This window comes from Schistocerca nitens, chromosome 12 (assembly GCF_023898315.1).
Source record: "Schistocerca nitens isolate TAMUIC-IGC-003100 chromosome 12, iqSchNite1.1, whole genome shotgun sequence".
In the NCBI taxonomy this organism is placed as follows: domain Eukaryota; kingdom Metazoa; phylum Arthropoda; class Insecta; order Orthoptera; family Acrididae; genus Schistocerca; species Schistocerca nitens.
In genome coordinates, this window is record NC_064625.1 from 128107974 (window position 1) to 128126587 (window position 18614).

Sequence of the window (18614 nt, forward strand, 5' to 3'; positions counted from 1 at the left end):
ATGTATCCTCGCTAACGGAGGACATTTTGAACATTTCCTGTAACAAAGTGTTTGAAGTCACGCTGGTACGTTCTGTTGCTGAGTGTTTCCATTCCATGATTAATGTGATTTGAAGAGAAGTAATAAAATGAGCTCTAACCTGGAAAGTAAGCGTTTCCGGACACATGTCCACATAATATATTTTCTTTCTTTGTGTGTGAGGAATGTTTCCTGAAAGTTTGGCCGTACCTTTTTGTAACACCCTGTATAACCGAAACCGGTCACGTATGTTATTGAGACACAAGTGTTGTGATCAAGATTGAACTTTCGTTAAAATATAATACTCTATTGATCACTGTTTCCAAAAATGTTTACCAAAATTGTACACAATTTTACATTTTTGAAACGGTGCGAGGCGGATTCTTTGAATCACCGGCCTTATCTGGTCTCGCACACACCCGCTGGGATTATTTACAGCGGCCGACGCTGGGATGAACCGGGTTTACCATTGGTGCGGTAATCGTGGTGTCGTCGCAGCTGCTGGGATTAGGGGGCGATTCTATTGTGCCCCCCTCCCCCCCTCCCAGCCCGCTGCTCGCCTTGTCCTTCCCTGCACGTGCAATGCGCAATGCTGCGTTATTAAATGGCCGGCCGACACGAGCTAACAGTGACTCTGTCCGGATTACTATACAGGCGAGTACCGCAAAACCACGCGCCAGTGCATTCTGCTTGCCTGCTGGTGCGCGTATGGGGGACAAACAAAAGGAATGATTAAATACACCTAATGAATACGTGTTTTCTGTGCCGGCAAAACCTCTCATTGTGAAAATGCTGTTAAAATTGTATGTGTAGAAGCTATTTTTCACGTGGGATAATGACGGAGCTGGAAACCGGACTGTATGTGGAAATAAGGGAGGAATATAAGGGGTTAACGGGGGAGAAATATCGGGGATTAGTAGCCCGTCGACGCCGTGGTCCTTACGGACCCCTCTCGGAGAGCACAGATATGACGGATGCAGGGTGCTGCCTTCAAGATGGCGCTGGAGTCGTTTCGTCATGGATAGGTACCCCACTTGTGATACTCGCTTATTCCGCCCGTGAAGAAGTAAGCACATACAGTTCTCGCAAGAAACCACTCCCGTGCGAGGTCGCAATTTCAATCTTTAGTAAGGCATATTTGAATGTGCTTTGTTAGCAAATACACTGAAATACGCGAATGAACTTGCCCCCCTTCTTGCAGCGGTGTACCGTAGGTCTCTAGAAGAGCGTAGAGTTCCAAAGGATTGGAAAAGGGCACAGGTCATCCCCGTTTTCAAGAAGGGACGTCGAACAGATGTGCAGAACTATAGACCTATACCTCTAACATCGATCAGTTGTGGAACTTTGGAACACGTATTATGTTCGAGTATAATGACTTTTCTGGAGACTAGAAATCTACTCTGTAGGAATCGGCATGGGTTTCGAAAAAGATGGTCGGGTGAAACCCAGCTCGCGCTATTCGTCCACGAGACTCAGAGGGCCATAGACACGGGTTCACAGGTAGATGCCGTGTTTCTTGACTTCCGCAAGGCGTTCGATACAGTTCCCCACAGTCGTTTAATTAACAAAGTAAGGGCATATAGACTATCAGACCAATTGTGTGATTGGATTAAAGAGTTCCTAGATAACAGAACGCAGCATGTCATTCTCAATGGAGAGTAGTCTTCCGAAGTAAGAGTGATTTCAGGTGTGCCGCAGGGGAGTGTCGTAGGACCGTCGCTGTTCACAATATACGTAAATGACCTTGTGAATGACATCGGAAGTTCACTGAGGCTTTTTGCGGATGATGCAGTGGTGTATCGAGAGGTTGTAACAATGGAAAATTGTACTGAAATGCAGGAGGATCTGCAGCGAATTGACGCATGGTGCAGGGAATGGCAATTGAATCTCAATGTAGACAAATCTAATGTGCTGCGAATACATAGAAAGATAGATTCCTTATCATTTAGCTACAATATAACAGGTCAGCAACTGGAAGCAGTTAATTTCATAAATTATCTGGGAGTATGCATTAGGAGTGATTTAAAATGGAATGATCATATAAAGTTGATCGTCGGTAAAGCAGATGCCAGACTGAGATTCATTGGAAGAATCCTATGGAAATGCAATCCGTAAACAAAGGAAGTAGGTTACAGTACACTTGTTCGCCCACTGCTTGAATACTGCTCAGCCGTGTGGGATCCGTACCAGATAGGTTTGATAGAAGAAATAGAGAAGATCCAACGGAGAGCAGCGCGCTTCGTTACAGGATCATTTAGTAATCGCGAAAGCGTTAGGGAGATGATAGATAAACTCCAGTGGAAGACTCTGCAGGAGAGACGCTCAGTAGCTCGGTACGGGCTTTTGCTGAAGTTTCGAGTACATAGCTTCACCGAAGAGTCAAGCAGTATATTGGTCCCTCCTACGTATATCTCGCGAAGAGACCATGAGGATAAAATCAGAGAGATTAGAGCCCACACAGAGGCATACCGACAATCCTTCTTTCCACGAACAATGCGAGACTGGAATAAAAGGGAGAACCGATAGAGGGACTCAAAGTACCCTCCGCCACACACTGTCAGGTGGCTTGCGGAGTATGGATGTGGATGTAGATGTAGAAGAGCCAGAGTAACTGGTACACCTGACTAATATCGCGCAGGGCCCCTGCGAGCACGCAGAAGTGCCGCGTCACGACAGGACCTCAACTAATGTCTGAAGCAGTGCTGGAGGGAATTGACACCATGGATCCTGCAGCGTTGTCCATAAATCCGAGTGCGAGGCGATGAAGATTTCTGCTGCACAGCACATTGCAAGCCAACCTAGATATGTTCAATAATGCTCATGTCTGGGGAGTTTGGTGGCCAGCGGAAGTGTTTAAACTCTGGAGCCACTCTGTAGCAATTATAGACGTGTGGGGTGCCGCATTATCCTGCTGGAATTGCTCAAGCCCGGCGAAATTCACAATGGACCTGAATAGGTGCATGTGATCAGACAGGATGCTTACGTACGTGTCACCTGTCAGAGTTGTATCTAGACATACCAGGGGTCCCACATCATTCCAACTGCAGACGCCCCACACCATTACAGAGTCTCCACCAGCTTAAGCACACTCCTGTTGACATGCAGCATCCATGGATTCATGAGGCTGTCTCTATACCTACACACATCCATCCACAATTTGAAAGGAGACCCGACCGACCAGGCAACATGTTAACAGTCATCAAAAGTCAAAAATGGTTCAAATCGCTCTAAGCATTATGACAATATCTGAGGTCATCAGACCCCTAGACCTAATTAACCTGAGGACATCACACACATCCATGCCCAGGGCAGGATTCGAACCTTCGACCTTAGCAGCAGCGCGGTTCCGGACTGAAGGGCCCAGAACCGCTCGGCAACAGCGACCGGTGTCTCAACAGTCCAACGTCAGTGTCAACTGGCCCAGGCGAGGCGTAAAGCTAACAAGGGAACCTCCCCATCGCACCCCCCCCCCCCTCAGATTTAGTTATAAGTTGGCCCAGTGGACAGGCCTTGAATAACTGAACACAGATCAATCGAGAAAACAGGAAGAAGTTGTGTGGAACTATGAAAAAAATAATCAAAATATACAAACTGAGTCGTCCATGTAGAAGATAGGCAACATCAAGGCCAATGTGAGCTCAGGAGCGCCGTGGTCCGGTGGTTAGCGTGAGCAGCTGCGGAATAAGAGGTCCTTGGTTGAAGCCTTCCCTCGAGTGAAAATTTTACTTTTTTTTATTTTCGCAAAAGTTATGATCTGTCCGTTCGTTCATTGACGTCTCTGTTCACTGTAATACGTTTAGTGTCTGTGTTTTGCGACCGTAACCGAATACATTTGATCGCAAGGTCATAGGTCAACCGATTCCTCCACAGGTAAACACGTCTGATGTATTCTATTCGATATTCTATTCGACACTGGTGACGGCATGTGCGTCACATGACATGAATATGTTGTCGACCCACCTAACTTGTACACTTGGCGAATGGGTAAAAAGATTCTTCTACCTTGCCCGATTTAGGTTTTCTTGTGGATGTGATAACCACTCCCAAAATAGTGATCGCATCGGACGGACAGATAATAATTGTCTGAAAATAACAAATTAAACTTTTCACTTGAGGGAAGACTTGAACCAAGGATCTCTCGTTCGGCAGCTGCTCACGCTAACCACGTGACCACGGCGCTCCTGAGCTCATATAGTCTTGATGTTGCCTGTCCTGTGCATGGACTACTCAGTTTGTATATTTTGCTTTTTTTCATAGTTCCACACAACTTCTTCCTGTTTTCTCGATTGATCTGTGTATAGTTTTTCAAGGCCTGTCCACTGGGCCAACTTATAACTAAATCTGAGGGGGGTGCGATGGGGAGGTTCCCTTGAAAGTGTAGTACAGTCGTCAAGGGTACACGAGTGGGCCTTCGGCTCCAAAAGCCGTTATCCATGGTGTTTCGTTGAATGCTTCTCACGCTGCCACTTGTTGATGGCCCAGCATTGAAATCTACCGCAATTTGCGGAAGGTCTGCACTGGTCACGTTGAACGATTCTCTTCAGTCGTCGTTGGTCCCGTTCTAACAGGATCTTTTTCCGGCCGCACCGATGTCGGAGATTTTTTTTTTTTTTTATCGGATTCAGGATATTTACGGTACACTCGTGAAATTGTCGTCGGGAAAATCCACACTTCATCGCTACCCCGGTACTGCTGTGTCTCCTCGCTCGTGTGCCGACTATAACACCACGTTCAAGCTCACTTAAATCTTGATAACCTGCCATTGCAGCAGCAGCAACCGATCTAACAACTGCATAAGTCACTTGTTGCCTTATACAGGGTGTTACAAAAAGGTGCGGCCAAACTTTCAGGAAACATCCCTCACACACAAATAAAGAAAAGATGTTATGTTGGCATGTGTCCGGAAACGCTTAATTTCCATGTTAGAGCTCATTTTAGTTTCGTCAGTATGTACTGTACTTCCTCGATTCACCGCCATGATTTCATACGGGATACTCTACCTGTGCTGCTAGAAAATGTGCTTTTACGACACAACATGTGGTTCATGCACGATGGAGCTCCTGCACATTTCAGTCGAAGTGTTCGTACGCTTCTGGACAACAGATTCGGTGACCGATGGATTGGTAGAGGCGGACCAATTCCATGGCCTCCACGCTCTCCTGACCTCAACCCTCTAGACTTTCATTTATGGGGGCATTTGAAAGCTCTTGTCCACGCAACCCCGGTACCAAATGTAGAGACTCTTCGTGATCGTATTGTGCACGGCTGTGATACAATACGCCATTCCCCAGGGCTGCATCAGCGCATCAGGGATTCCATGCGACGGAGGGTGGATGCACGTATCCTCGCTAACGGAGGACATTATGAACATTTCCTGTAACAAAGTGTTTGAAGTCACGCTGGTAAGTTCTGTTGCTGTGTGTTTCCATTCCATGATTAATGTGATTTGAAGAGAAGTAGTAAAATGAGCTCTAACATGGAAAGTAAGCATTTCCGGACGCATGTCCACATAAAATATTTTCTTTCTTTGTGTGTGAGGTATGTTTCCTGAAAGTTTGGCCGTACCTTTTTGTAACACCCTGTATAGGCGTTGCCGGCCGCAGAGTCGTGTTTTGCCTGTTTACATATCTCCGCATTTGAATTGCTGGCCTTTGGGCCGAGCGGTTCTAGGCGCTTCAGTCTGGAACTGCGCGGCTGCTCCGGTCGCAGGTTCGAATCCTGCCTCGGGCATGGATGTGTGTGATGTCCTTAGGTGAGTTAGGTTTAAGTAGTTCTAAGTTCTAGGGGACTGATGACGTCAGATGTTAAGTCCGATACTGCTCAGAGCCATTTTTCGGCCTTTCAATTAGCATGCCTATACCAGTTTCTTTGGCGCTTCAGTGGGTATGACTGGTATCTTAAGCATGTCAGAGATGGGTGATGTGTTAGACGGTTCACTCTGTGTACTGAAATTTTTGCTCTTCCGCAGCAGCAGTTTGCACAGTGGTGTGTGTCTGCTGTTGCAGATCCAGCAGGTGAAGCTGACGTGGAACGCCAAACCCAAGGTGGGCTCGCTGGAGAACGCGACGCACAAGCCGGGCGGCGGCGACAAGAAGATCGAGACGGTCAAGCTGGACTTCAAGGACCGCGCCAAACCCAAGGTCGGCTCCAAGGACAACGTGAAACACTCGCCGGGCGGCGGCAACGTCAAGGTAACCCAACACACCACAACCGTACAGTACAGTACACTGGCAGCTCCGTGTATTGTCGCATCGCGTCACACACACTGTGTCTTCGCCGTCAGCAACAGCGAGTTCGCCTGCTGGATACTCTTCTACATTGGACATGACAGAGGTTAGAGGAGGCTGGTCCAGCTAGAGTACCCCTTACACTGGAGACGACATGTGTTACAATAGGCTGGTCCAGCTACAGTACCCCTCTACCATGGACATGTGTTAGACCTTTACACAGAACATGAGATGGGTTGGAGCAGGCTGGTCAAACTAGAGTACCCCTCTACATTGGACATAACATGGGTTAGAGCAGGCTGGTCCAGCTAGAGTACTTATCTACACTGGACACAATATGGGTTAGAGCAGGCTGGTCCAGCTAGAATGCCCCTCTACACTGGACACAACGTGAGTTAGAGCAGGCTGGTCCAGTTAGAGTATCCCTCTACACTGGACATGACATGGGTTAGAGCTGGTACAGCTAGAGTACCCCTCTACACTGGACACAACATGGGTTAGAGCGGGCTGGTCCAGCTAGAATGCCCCTCTACACTGGATGCAACATGGGTTAGAGGAGGCTGGTCCAGCTAGAGTACCCCTCTACACTGGACATGACATGGGTTAGAGCTTTTACTGCTAGAATACTCCTCTACACTGGACACAACATGGGTTAGAGCGGGCTGGTCCAGCTAGAATGCCCCTCTACACTGGACGCAACACGGGTTAGAGGAGGCTGGTCCAGCTAGAGTAGCACTCTACACTGCACGTGACATGGGCTAGAGCAGGCCGGTCCAGTTAGAGTGTCCTCTACATTGGACACAACACAGGTTAGAGCAGGCTGATACAGCTAGAGTACCCCTCTACACTGGACACAACACGGGTTAGAGCAGGCTGGTCCAGCTAGAGTAGCCCTCTACACTGGACATGACATGGGTTAGAGCAGCTGGTACAGCTAGAGTACCCCTCTACACTGGACACAACACGGGTTAGAGCAGGCTGGGCCAACTAGAGTAGCCCTCTACACTGGACACGACACAGGTTAGAACAGGCTGGGACAGCTAGAGTACCCGTCTACACTGGACAAAATATACGTTAGAGCAGGCTGATCAAGCTAGAGTACCCCTCTACACTGGACACAACATCAGTTAGAGCAGGCTGGTCCAGTTCTGTTACAAGCAGACACTTGTGGGCAAGGGAGGGCAAACACATCGAGGACAGACACTCAGCGAGCCTAGGCGTAACATAAGCGGCCATGCTGGAAGCGTGCCCATGGGCAGTGGTGGGCAGTCGGCCCTCATGTGTCCAGAACGAGCTGTGAACGTACCGCTAGCCAACATTATATGTAGCTAAGGCCGCTATTAGACTATCATATTTCTTTGTCAAAGAAATGTGATTAAATATTCGTCATATTTCTTTTAGAAAGATCTTTGTCAGGGTGCCAGAAAGCTGTATTGTGACCGTGTCATCTATTCCGGCTCACTGAAAAGCTGCCTGGATGAGTCCAGATGCAGAGGTGGATGGCTGTAGCTGTGATTGTGGACACGAGTCACCTGCATCATATTCCACCTGATTATCAACACACAATTAATAGCATGCACAGTGTCCCTTGCTCACCTCCAACCGTAGTCGAAGCAAGTTCATTAAAAAACAAAAAAGTCAAAGGAACACACAACTTTGAAGCCATGTTTACAAACTACAGAGACGTCAAGTAGCTGTAGCGACGCCAGTGCTCCATGCAGTTACTTTTCACGTTGCAGTGAACAGAAGAAGAACGACTCGTGATCAAATCTACGGTGAGACCTTATATTTGATCATATTTATTTGACGACATGCGAGGTTTGACGAAGTGCCCTGTTACACCATGAAATTTATTTGAGAAAGAAATATGATAATGTAATATAAGCCTAACTGTGGGCGAGTTGATGGACATTCGCCAGTGCCGTGCTCTGGAACAGCCTGGGTTAGGGGCCAGCATAGCCTAAGTATGTAGGCTACTGTACGTATGTCGAAAACTGACATGTTGGACCTCATAGGTGAGCTCTCTTTCATTTGCTTCATAATTATAAGACCTGAAAATGATGTGCCCTTGCGCCAGTTTCCTAAATCAGTACGACATAATCCTCACAAAAATGGAAAAAATATGTCATGCAAAGGAGAAGATTTCCGAGCACTGTTAATTAGAAAACACTTAAGATCAATTAAGATCAATTAACAGAATCTTCAGCAGCTGAGTTGAAGTATTAACGTCTTGTAATCATAAAGTAGCTGATTTGAATCTGACTATTATGAGTTTTTTACTTTTATTTTAATTCCGTGTTTATTAACAAGTATAGATGTTGATTAGCAGATATATAATCAATAGCCCGTGCAGAAATATTAGCCATACTGCAGTAGAGCTGTAATGGTAGGCATTCCTCTCTAGTAAACAAGAAGACCGAGGTTCAAATCCCAGCCATGACACAAATTTTAATTCATTTCTTCAGCTTCCAACATTATCGTAGATATAGATGAGACTTACATGTCTTGAGGAAAATTTAATTATAAGATCTAAAAATAATAGAATCATATTTTTAAAATAAAAATAACAGCTTTTTATGTCTAGTTACTGGATGCACGAAAAAAACTTAAAATTGATACAGTCATTCAAAACGTCTTGTTGTTACATGAATCAGTATTATGTTTGTCAGTAATAGTTTAATCTGCAGAATCAGGGAAGTATTTGGCTTTCTATTTGACATCTTGCAACTTGCACCAAATTTTTATTTCTTCTCAATGCATACATCCAGTTAGAAATTAAAGATAACAAATTTGTTCTTCTTGTTTAAAAAAATTATATAAATATGCGCTAATTCAACATTTATTTGCGTTAATAAATATGGGATTTTAGTTGATGTAAGAAGATCTGCCACTAGTGAGATTTTTAACCAAGAACTTCACTATTATCAGACTGTGAAGCTTCGTATTCATTCTTCTTGTTTCTTTCCAACTGCTTGTCCATCGCTTTTTCATTAGTGGCTGTGAGTGGATGTCGCAAGGCATATGTCAAATGCCATTGATCACAGCTCGAGTCAGTTTCTCCTTTCAAAGATTCAACAGCCTCTGACTGAACCTGATGAGCTGCCATTCTGGCTGTATAGCGCCAATGGCTTGTAATCGTAGGTTCTTTGAATTCTGCTAGTATTATTTTTCTTTACTTTTATTTCAGTTCCATAAGCATTAACAAACAGAAATATCAATTAACAAATACAGAATGATATTTTTAAATAAAAATGAAATCTTATTTATGTAATTAATAAAAATAACTTCTTGTTATTTCTAATTAATGGATGTATGAAAGTAACTTAAAATTTGATGTAGACATTCAAAACACCTTATTGTTAATTGAATCAATATTACATACATCGATAATACTACTGAGTCTGTAGAAATAGAAAAGTTTTGTATTTTCTATTTCATACCTTGCAAATTTCTTCTTTTTATTTAACAAAAAAATATGATTCATATTTGTTGTTCATTTTGTTAATTAGTAAGGCGTTTAAATTAGTGGAAGAAACTTAACCAGCTACTTCACAATCATCAGAGTATCATGCTACACACTCAGTTCCCGAAGTCTATCTTAGTAAATTACAAGTGTTCCTTAACGGAAATCTTCTAATTTTCAACAACGATTTTTTTCGTATTTGTTTGAGAATTGTGTCGCCCTACTTTAGGAAATTTGTGTCCAGGCACTGCTCATGAAATGCTAAAAGTATGCAGGAAAAAGCGCTCCTGAGACAGCTCAACACCAAACGCACTATTAATTCTTAATGATTATTAATCCAATCTACTACTTACTAAACCAATCTATTACTTACTAATCCAATCTACTACTTACTGATCCAATCTACTACTTACTAATCCCGTCCATAATCAGCATTAACTGAACGTAGTTTCCTGTTGCCAAGGAACGCTTTCACACACTCTGTAATGGCTGGGATGAAGGGGCCAAAAACATATTCTATGTCCTGCAACTACAGTGTCAGACGAACAACACAGCTACACATGCGAGTGTGTGGTTCAGAATATTTAACGACCGTGTGTGCCTAGCTGCACCCATCTATTTTTCTCCTGAGCACTTTACCGCTCTCGTGGGCACTGTCGGAACTATGAACTGTGAATCAGGTGCTATAATCGTTTACTTAACTGCATATTCAGGAAGCAGATACGTATTACCGACCACAAGCATGTTGCAACGAACCGCGTATGTAGCGCCAAAACTGTTTTAACTATGTGATAGTCATAAACGTAATTAGCTCTTCAGCCACAATGATCCGTTTGCAATATCTTGCGACCTATTGTCGCGCTGTTCAACAACAGCGTTCGTTAACGAGCACTTCTATCGTTTGAAAGTCACTGCGCGGATATTCAGTTCAGCTGTTGGTAATTGGTGCAGTTCCACATAATTGACACAGGTTCGCGCTAGCGGTCTTTCGCGTGTAACGGTTTTGGCTGACCATCTCGCGACACCACACGCAAACGGAAGTATCTTCGCTCGAGAATTCTACTTGCGTACAGTCTACAGCGTCTCTCTAATAGTATGCTCACCGAATTATTGCAAATTTTCTTGGTTCGCTGCCCGTCTCGCCGCGGCTGCTTCTTGCCTCGATCACACGACACACGAAAGCGAAGGAACACTCGTCCCTAATTAATACACTACTGGCTACACCAAGAAGAAATGCAGATGATAAACGGGTAATTATTGGACAAATATATTATACTAGAACCGACATGTGATTACATTTTCACGGAATTTAGGTGCATAGATCCTGAGAAATCAGTACCCAGAACAACCACCACTGGCCGTAATAACGGCCTTGATACGCCTGGGCATTGAGTCAAACAGAGCTTGGATGGCGTGTACAGGTACAGCTACCCATGCAGCTTCAACACGATACCACAGTTCATCAAGAGTAGTGACTGGCGTTTTGTGACGAGCCAGTTGCTCGGTCACCATTGATCAGACGTTTTCAGTTGGTGAGAGATCCGGAGAATATGATGGCCAGGGCAGCAGTCGAACATTTTCTGTAACCAGAAAGGCCCGTACAGGACCTGAAACATGCGGTCGTGCGTTGTCTTGCTGAAATGTACGGTTTCGCAGGATCGAATGAAGAGTACAACCACAGGTCGTAACACATGTGAAATGTAACGTCCACTGTTCAAAGTGTCGTCAATGCCAACAAGAGGTGACGTTGACGTGTAACCAATGGCACCCCATACAATCACGCCGGGTGATACGCCAGAATGGCGATGACGTATACACGCTTCCAATGTGCGTTCACCGCGATGTCGCCAAACACGGATGCGACCATCACGATGCTGTAAACAGAACCTGGATTCGTCCGAAAAACTGACGTTTTGCCATTGGTGCACCCAGATTCGTCGTTGAGTTCACCATCGCAGGCGTTCCTGTCTGTGATGCATATCACAGCATCTTCTTCCTGTCGGTTAAATTTCGCGTCTGTAGCACATCTTCGTGGTGTAGGAATTTTAATGGCCAGTAGTGTAACTTATATACACACCTTTGCTGCAAAAGAGCAGCAAGTTGAGGTGGTGGAGGTGGATAGCGATCATGAAACCGTCCACAGTAGACCATAGGCGCTCAATAATACGAAGTCTTTTTTTTCTGTTTTACGCCTTTTCTTTAGTTGCTTTAAATTCTTGGAGGTATGTACTGTCCGTGCAACCAATTGAAGGCAGTTTGTTTGTTGCCATACGAGTTTCGCTTGGGAAGCATCATCAGTGGCCTGTCACGTATGTTTCCTTTTTTACATACAATAAACGTATTATGTGATAGATACGGGGTGTTCAAAAAGTCTCTCCTCGGTGCCGTCTGATTGTTAGCCGCGCGTGCCGTATGATTGTTCGCCTGCCTGGGTTACTTCCCTTCAAGTGGACTCTCCCAACAGTCCACTGTTTCGTTTATCTCAGCCAGCGTCAGTATATATCGTTGGTGTGTGTCGTTACGTGTTGATGTGAACGTTTAAGTTTGGTTCCTTTGTTCGTTTGTTTCGTTTTTGTCACTATTAAAATTCTAACCATTGAAGAACGTGTGTTTTTAGTCGAACAAGGGTTCAAAGCTGGCGGTAAGTACACAGTTTCAGTTCGTCAAACATTTAATTCAATTTTCCCGGAGACAACACTTCCACTTCGCGATACTGTGCGAGATTTGATTAACAAATTTCGAAGAACGGGTTCAGTGACAGATGCACCGAGAAGTGGTCGTCCTAGTGTTTTGTTTGAGGATAAACTACTCGATATTTCCGATAAAATGTCCACGAGTCCGAACAAGTCAGTAAGAAAACCCGCCCAGGAAATCGATGTTAGTGTCGGAACGGCCCATACAGCCTGTAAGGAAAAAATTGAACTTTTCCCATACAAAGTGACAGTCATGCAAGAACTCAAAAATACTGATGATGGCAAGAGACTATATTATTATCAATGGTTCAAAAACTACGTTCAACAAAATGAAAAGGATATTCTTAATTAAATGTTTTTCAGTGATGAGGCGTGTTTTCATTTATCCGGGTTCTTCAACACGCAAAATTCTCGTATGCGGAGTACTGCAAATCCATTGTGTATTCATGAGGAACCACTTCATTCTGTGAAAATAGGAGTTCGGATTGCAATTTCTAGACGTCGGGTTGTGGGTCCCATACTTTTCAACGAAACAATAAACGCACAATGATACTGCAGTGATATTCTGTACCCATTCATAGGAGAACTTGTGTTAAGTGAAATACTGAACGGTTATTTTCAACAAGATGGTGCAACCGCGCATACAGCTCGCGTTTCAGTGTCACTGCTTGCCGATGTTTTTGGTGATCGCATAATTTCACTGGGAGTTTGGCCTGTACGATCGCCTGACCTAACACCACCTGACTTTTTCTTCTGGGGTGCAGCGAAAGCAACTGTCTATAAAAACCGTCCAAAATCCATCGATGAATTGAAAACTGCAATATCCATTTTCACATTTTCACTGCTTGTGTTACAGAAGAAATGTTACAGCTTGTGTTTTGAAGCATGATTAAACGAATTGAATTGTGTGTTCAACAACAGGGGGGACACTTTCAACATTTAATGTGAAAATTTGTAAGTAAAAATGAATATTCAATAAATTAATAACTTGTATTTCATTGCGTTTCATTTCGGTATATTCACTGCGGCATACGGCACACGCGGCTAACAATCATACGGCAGTGCGGAGAGACTTTTTGAACACCCCGTGTAATATGCTCCTATATTACAATTTGTCGTGTTTTTCTGTTGTTTTCTAGGTTAAAAAAGTGTTTCAGCACAAAGGCCGTAATGTGAACTTTTCGTTCCGCTTCGATTTCCAGCGCTGTTAAGTCACGTGTGTGGTCCTGGAAATGTGTTCGTTAGTTTCCATACTCCAGCTGGCCGACTTCTGGCGTTCTTTCTCCCCCCCCCCCCCCCCCACACACACACACACACAGCAAATGAAAAATGTCAAACCATAACACAAAGAAAAGAAAGACAAATACACAACAACAGTTGCCAACACTACACACTGAAAACACACACATGTTCACAAAATGGAAAATGCGGATTATGTATGCGATGTGAGAAATGTGGCTCAAAGAACGCCAGAAATCGGCCAGCTGAAGTATGGAAACTACCGAATACATCTCCAGGACCACACACACGAGTGAACAGCGCTGGAAATCGTTAAGTCACTTTTTTTTTTTTGGTCATCTGTCTACTGACTGGTTTGATGCGGCCCGCCACAAATTCCTTTCCTGTGCTAACCTCTTCATCTCAGAGTAGCACTTGCAATCTACGTCCTCAATTATTTGCTTGACGTATTCCAATCTCTGTCTTCCTCTACAGTTTTTGCTCTCTACAGCTCCCTCTAGTACCATGGAAGTCATTCCCTCATGTCTTAGCAGATGTCCTATCATCCTGTCCCTTCTCCTTATCAGTGTTTTCCACACATTCCTTTCCTCTCCGATTCTGCGTAGAACGTCCTCATTCCTTACCTTATCAGTCCACCTAATTTTCAACATTCGTCTATAGCACCACATCTCAAATGCTTCGATTCTCTTCTGTTCCGGTTTTCCCACAGTCCATGTTTCACTACCATACAATGCTGTACTCCAGACGTACATCCTCAGAAATTTCTTCCTCAAATTAGGGCCGGTATTTGATATTAGTAGACTTCTCTTGGCCAGAAATGCCTTTTTTGCCATAGCGAGTCTGCTTTTGATGTCCTCCTTGCTCCGTCCGTCATTGGTTATTTTACTGCCTAGGTAGCAGAATTCCTTAACTTCATTGACTTCGTGACCATCAATTCTGATGTTAAGTTTCTCGCTGTTCTCATTTCTACTACTTCTCATTACCTTCGTCTTTCTCCGATTTACTCTCAAACCATACTGTGTACTCATTAGACTGTTCATTCCGTTCAGCAGATCATTTAATTCTTCTTCACTTTCACTCAGGATAGCAATGTCATCAGCGAATCGTATCATTGATATCCTTTCACCTTGTATTTTAATTCCACTCCTGAACCTTTCTTTTATTTCCATCATTGCTTCCTCGATGTACAGATTGAAGAGTAGGGGCGAAAGGCTACAGCCTTGTCTTACACCCTTCTTAATACGAGCACTTCGTTCTTGATCGTCCACTCTTATTATTCCCTCTTGGTTGTTGTACATATTGTATATGACCCGTCTCTCCCTATAGCTTACCCCTACTTTTTTCAGAATCTCGAACAGCTTGCACCATTTTATATTGTCGAACGCTTTTTCCAGGTCGACAAATCCTATGAAAGTGTCTTGATTTTACTTTAGCCTTGCTTCCATTATTAGCCGTAACGTCAGAATTGCCTCTCTCGTCCATTTACTTTTCCTAAATCCAAACTGATCGTCACCTAGCGCATTCTCAATTTTCTTTTCCATTCTTCTGTATATTATTCTTGTAAGCAGCTTCGACGCATGAGCTGTTAAGCTGATTGTGCGATAATTCTCGCACTTGTCAGCTCTTGCCGTCTTCGGAATTGTGTGGATGATGCTTTTCCGAAAGTCAGGTGGTATGTCGCCAGATATATTCTACACACCAACGTGAATAGTCGTTTTGTTGCCACTTCCCCCAATGATTTTAGAAATTCTGATGGAATGTTATCTATCCCTTCTGCCTTATTTGACCGTAAGTCCTCCAAAGCTCTTTTAAATTCCGATTTTAATACTGGATTCCCTATCTCTTCTAAATCGACTCCTGTTTCTCCTTCTATCACATCAGACAAATCTTCACCCTCATAGAGGCTTTCAATGTGTTCTTTCCACCTATCTGCTCTCTCCTCTGCATTTAACAGTGTAATTCCCGTTGCACTCTTAATGTTACCACCGTTGCTTTTAATGTCACCAAAGGTTGTTTTGACTTTCCTGTATGCTGAGTCTGCCCTTCCGACAATCATATCTTTTTCGATGTCTTCACATTTTTCCTGCAGCCATTTCGTCTTAGCTTCCCTGCACTTCCTATTTATTTCATTCCTCAGCGACTTGTATTTCTGTATTCCTGATTTTCCCGGAACATGTTTGTACTTCCTCCTTTCATCAATCAACTGAAGTATTTCTTCTGTTACCCATGGTTTCTTCGCAGCTACTTTGTACCTATGTTTTCCTTCCCAACTTCTGTGATGGCTCTTTTTAGAGATGTCCATTCCTCTTCAACTGTACTGCCTACTGCGCTATTCCTTATTGCTGTATCTATAGCGTTAGAGAACTTCAAACGTATCTCGTCATTCCTTAGTACTTCCGTATCCCACTTCTTTGCGTATTGATTCTTCCTGACTAATGTCTTGAACTTCAGCCTACTCTTCATCACTACTATATTGTGATCTGAGTCTATATCTGCTCCTGGGTACGCCTTACAATCCAGTATCTGATTTCAGAATCTCTGTCTGACCATGATGTAATCTAATTGAAATCTTCCCGTATCTCCCGGCCTTTTCCAAGTATACCTCCTCCTCTTGTGACTCTTGAACAGGGTATTCGCTATTACTAGCTGAAACTTGTTACAGAACTCAATTAGTCTTTCTCCTCTTTCATTCCTTGTCCCAAGCCCATACTCTCCTGTAACCTTTTCTTCTACTCCTACCCCTACAACTGCATTCCAGTCGCCCATGACTATTAGATTTTCGTCCCCCTTTACATACTGCATTACCCTTTCAATATCCTCATACACTTTCTCTATCTGTTCATCTTCAGCTTGCGACGTCGGCATGTATACCTGAACTATCGTTGTCGGTGTTGGTCTGCTGTCGATTCTGATTACAACAACCCGGTCACTGAACTGTTCACAGTAACACACCCTCTGCCCTACCTTCCTATTCATAACGAATCCTACACCTGTTATACCATTTTCTGCTGCTGTTGATATTAGCCGATACTCATCTGACCTGAAATCCTTGTCTTCCTTCCACTTCACTTCGCTGACCCCTACTATATCTAGATTGAGCCTTTGCATTTCCATTTTCAGATTTTCTAGTTTCCCTACAACGTTCAAGCTTCTGACATTCCACGCCCCGATTCGTAGAACGTTATCCTTTCGTAGATTATTCAATCTTTTTCTCATGGTAACCTCCCCCTTGGCAGTCCCCTCTCGGAGATCCGAATTTATCGTTCAGTCACACTGAACGATAAATTCACATTACGACTTTGGGCTAAAATATGTTGTTTTTAACCTAAAAAAGAAAAACACGACAAAATGTAATACAGCAGCATATTATATCTACCATGTAATACGTTTATTGCTTGCAAAAAAGGAAACATGCATACAGGCCACTAATGAAACTTTCGAAATGTTGTTATTCTTGTGGTTTTCAGTCCAGAGACTGGTATGATGCTGCTCTATCCTGTGGAAGCTTCTTAATCTCGCAGTACCTACTGCAACCTACATCATTCTGAATCTAGTGCATTCATCTCTTGGTCTCCCTCTACGATTTTTACCCTCCACGCTGCCCCCCAATATTAAATTGGTGATCCCCTGATGCCTCAGAATATTATCTACCAACCGATCCCTTGTTCTAGTCAAGTTGTGCCACAAATTCTCCTCTCTCCAATTCTATTCAATACCTCCTCATTAGTTATGTGATATATCATATCTTCAGCATTCTCCTGTAGCACCAAATTTCGAAAGCTTCTACTCTCGTCTTGTCTAAACTGTTTATCGTCCACGTTTCACTTCCATACAAGTCTAAACTCCATACAAATACTTTCAGAAACGACTTCCTGACACTTAAATCTATACTCGATGTTAACAAATTTCTCTTCTTCAGAAACGATTTCCTTGCCATTGCCACTCTACATTTTATATCCTCTCTACTTCGACCATCATCAGTTATTTTGCTCCCCAAATAGCAAAACTCCTTTACTACTTTAAGTGTCTCATTTCCTAATCTAATTCCCGCAGCATCACCAGATTTGATTCGATTACATTCCATTATCCTCGTTTTGATTTTGTTGATGTTCATCTTATATCCTCCTTTCAAGACACTGTCCATTCCGTTCAGCTGTTCTTCCAAGTCCTTTGCTGTCTCTGACAGAATTACAATGTCATCGGTGAACCTCAAAGTTTTTATTTCTTCTCCACGGATTTTAATTCCTACTCCGAATTTTTATTTTGTTTCCTTTACTGCTTGTTCAATATACAGATTGAATAACATCGGGGATAGGCTACAACCCTGCCTCACTCACTTCCCAACCCCTGCCTCCCTTTCATGCCCCTCGACTCCATTAACTGCCATCTGGTTTCTGTACAAATTGTAAATAGCCTTTAGATTCCCGTATTTTACCCCTGCCACCTTCAGAATCTGTAAGAGAGTATTCTAGTTAACGTTGTAAAAAGCTTTCTCTAAGTCTACAAATGCTAGAAACGTGGGTTTGCCTTTCCTTAATCTATCTTCTAAGATAAGTCGTAGGGTCAGTATTGCCTCACGTGTTCCAACATTTCTATAAAATCCAAACTGATCTTTCCCGACTTACACAAACTGCCTTCAACTGGTTGCATAGACGGTACATACCTCCAGTAATACGAGGTCTGTTCAACATATTCCGGAACATAACGCAATTTCGAGCTAGAGGTGTATTGAAGCGATGTGCAGTTGGCATTCCTGCACTCGCCTGTGTTAGTGTGGCTGCCGGAAGTGTCATTGTTATTGTACGTCTGTTAGTTGTTGTTCAGCGATGTACTGAGTAGAACGTTGTGTCGCACAGTTCGCGAAATTCGACATAGCAGAGTTAGAGGAGCAACGCGTCTGTCTTACGTTTTGCGCGAAACTCAAAAAAAAAAAAACCTTGCAGAGACATACTAAATGATACAGGAAGCCTACGG

General features: G+C 43.6%; 1 protein-coding gene across 1 annotated transcript in view; it reads left to right on the forward strand.

Moving 5' to 3' along the window:
• LOC126214954 (nascent polypeptide-associated complex subunit alpha, muscle-specific form-like) overlaps positions 1 to 18614 on the forward strand; it is a 269173-nt gene that overhangs the window by 61343 nt on the left and 189216 nt on the right. The window contains exon 6 of the mRNA XM_049941590.1: positions 6024 to 6209. Coding sequence (XP_049797547.1) covers positions 6024 to 6209 — 186 coding nt within the window. The remainder of the gene's footprint in view (positions 1 to 6023; positions 6210 to 18614) is intronic.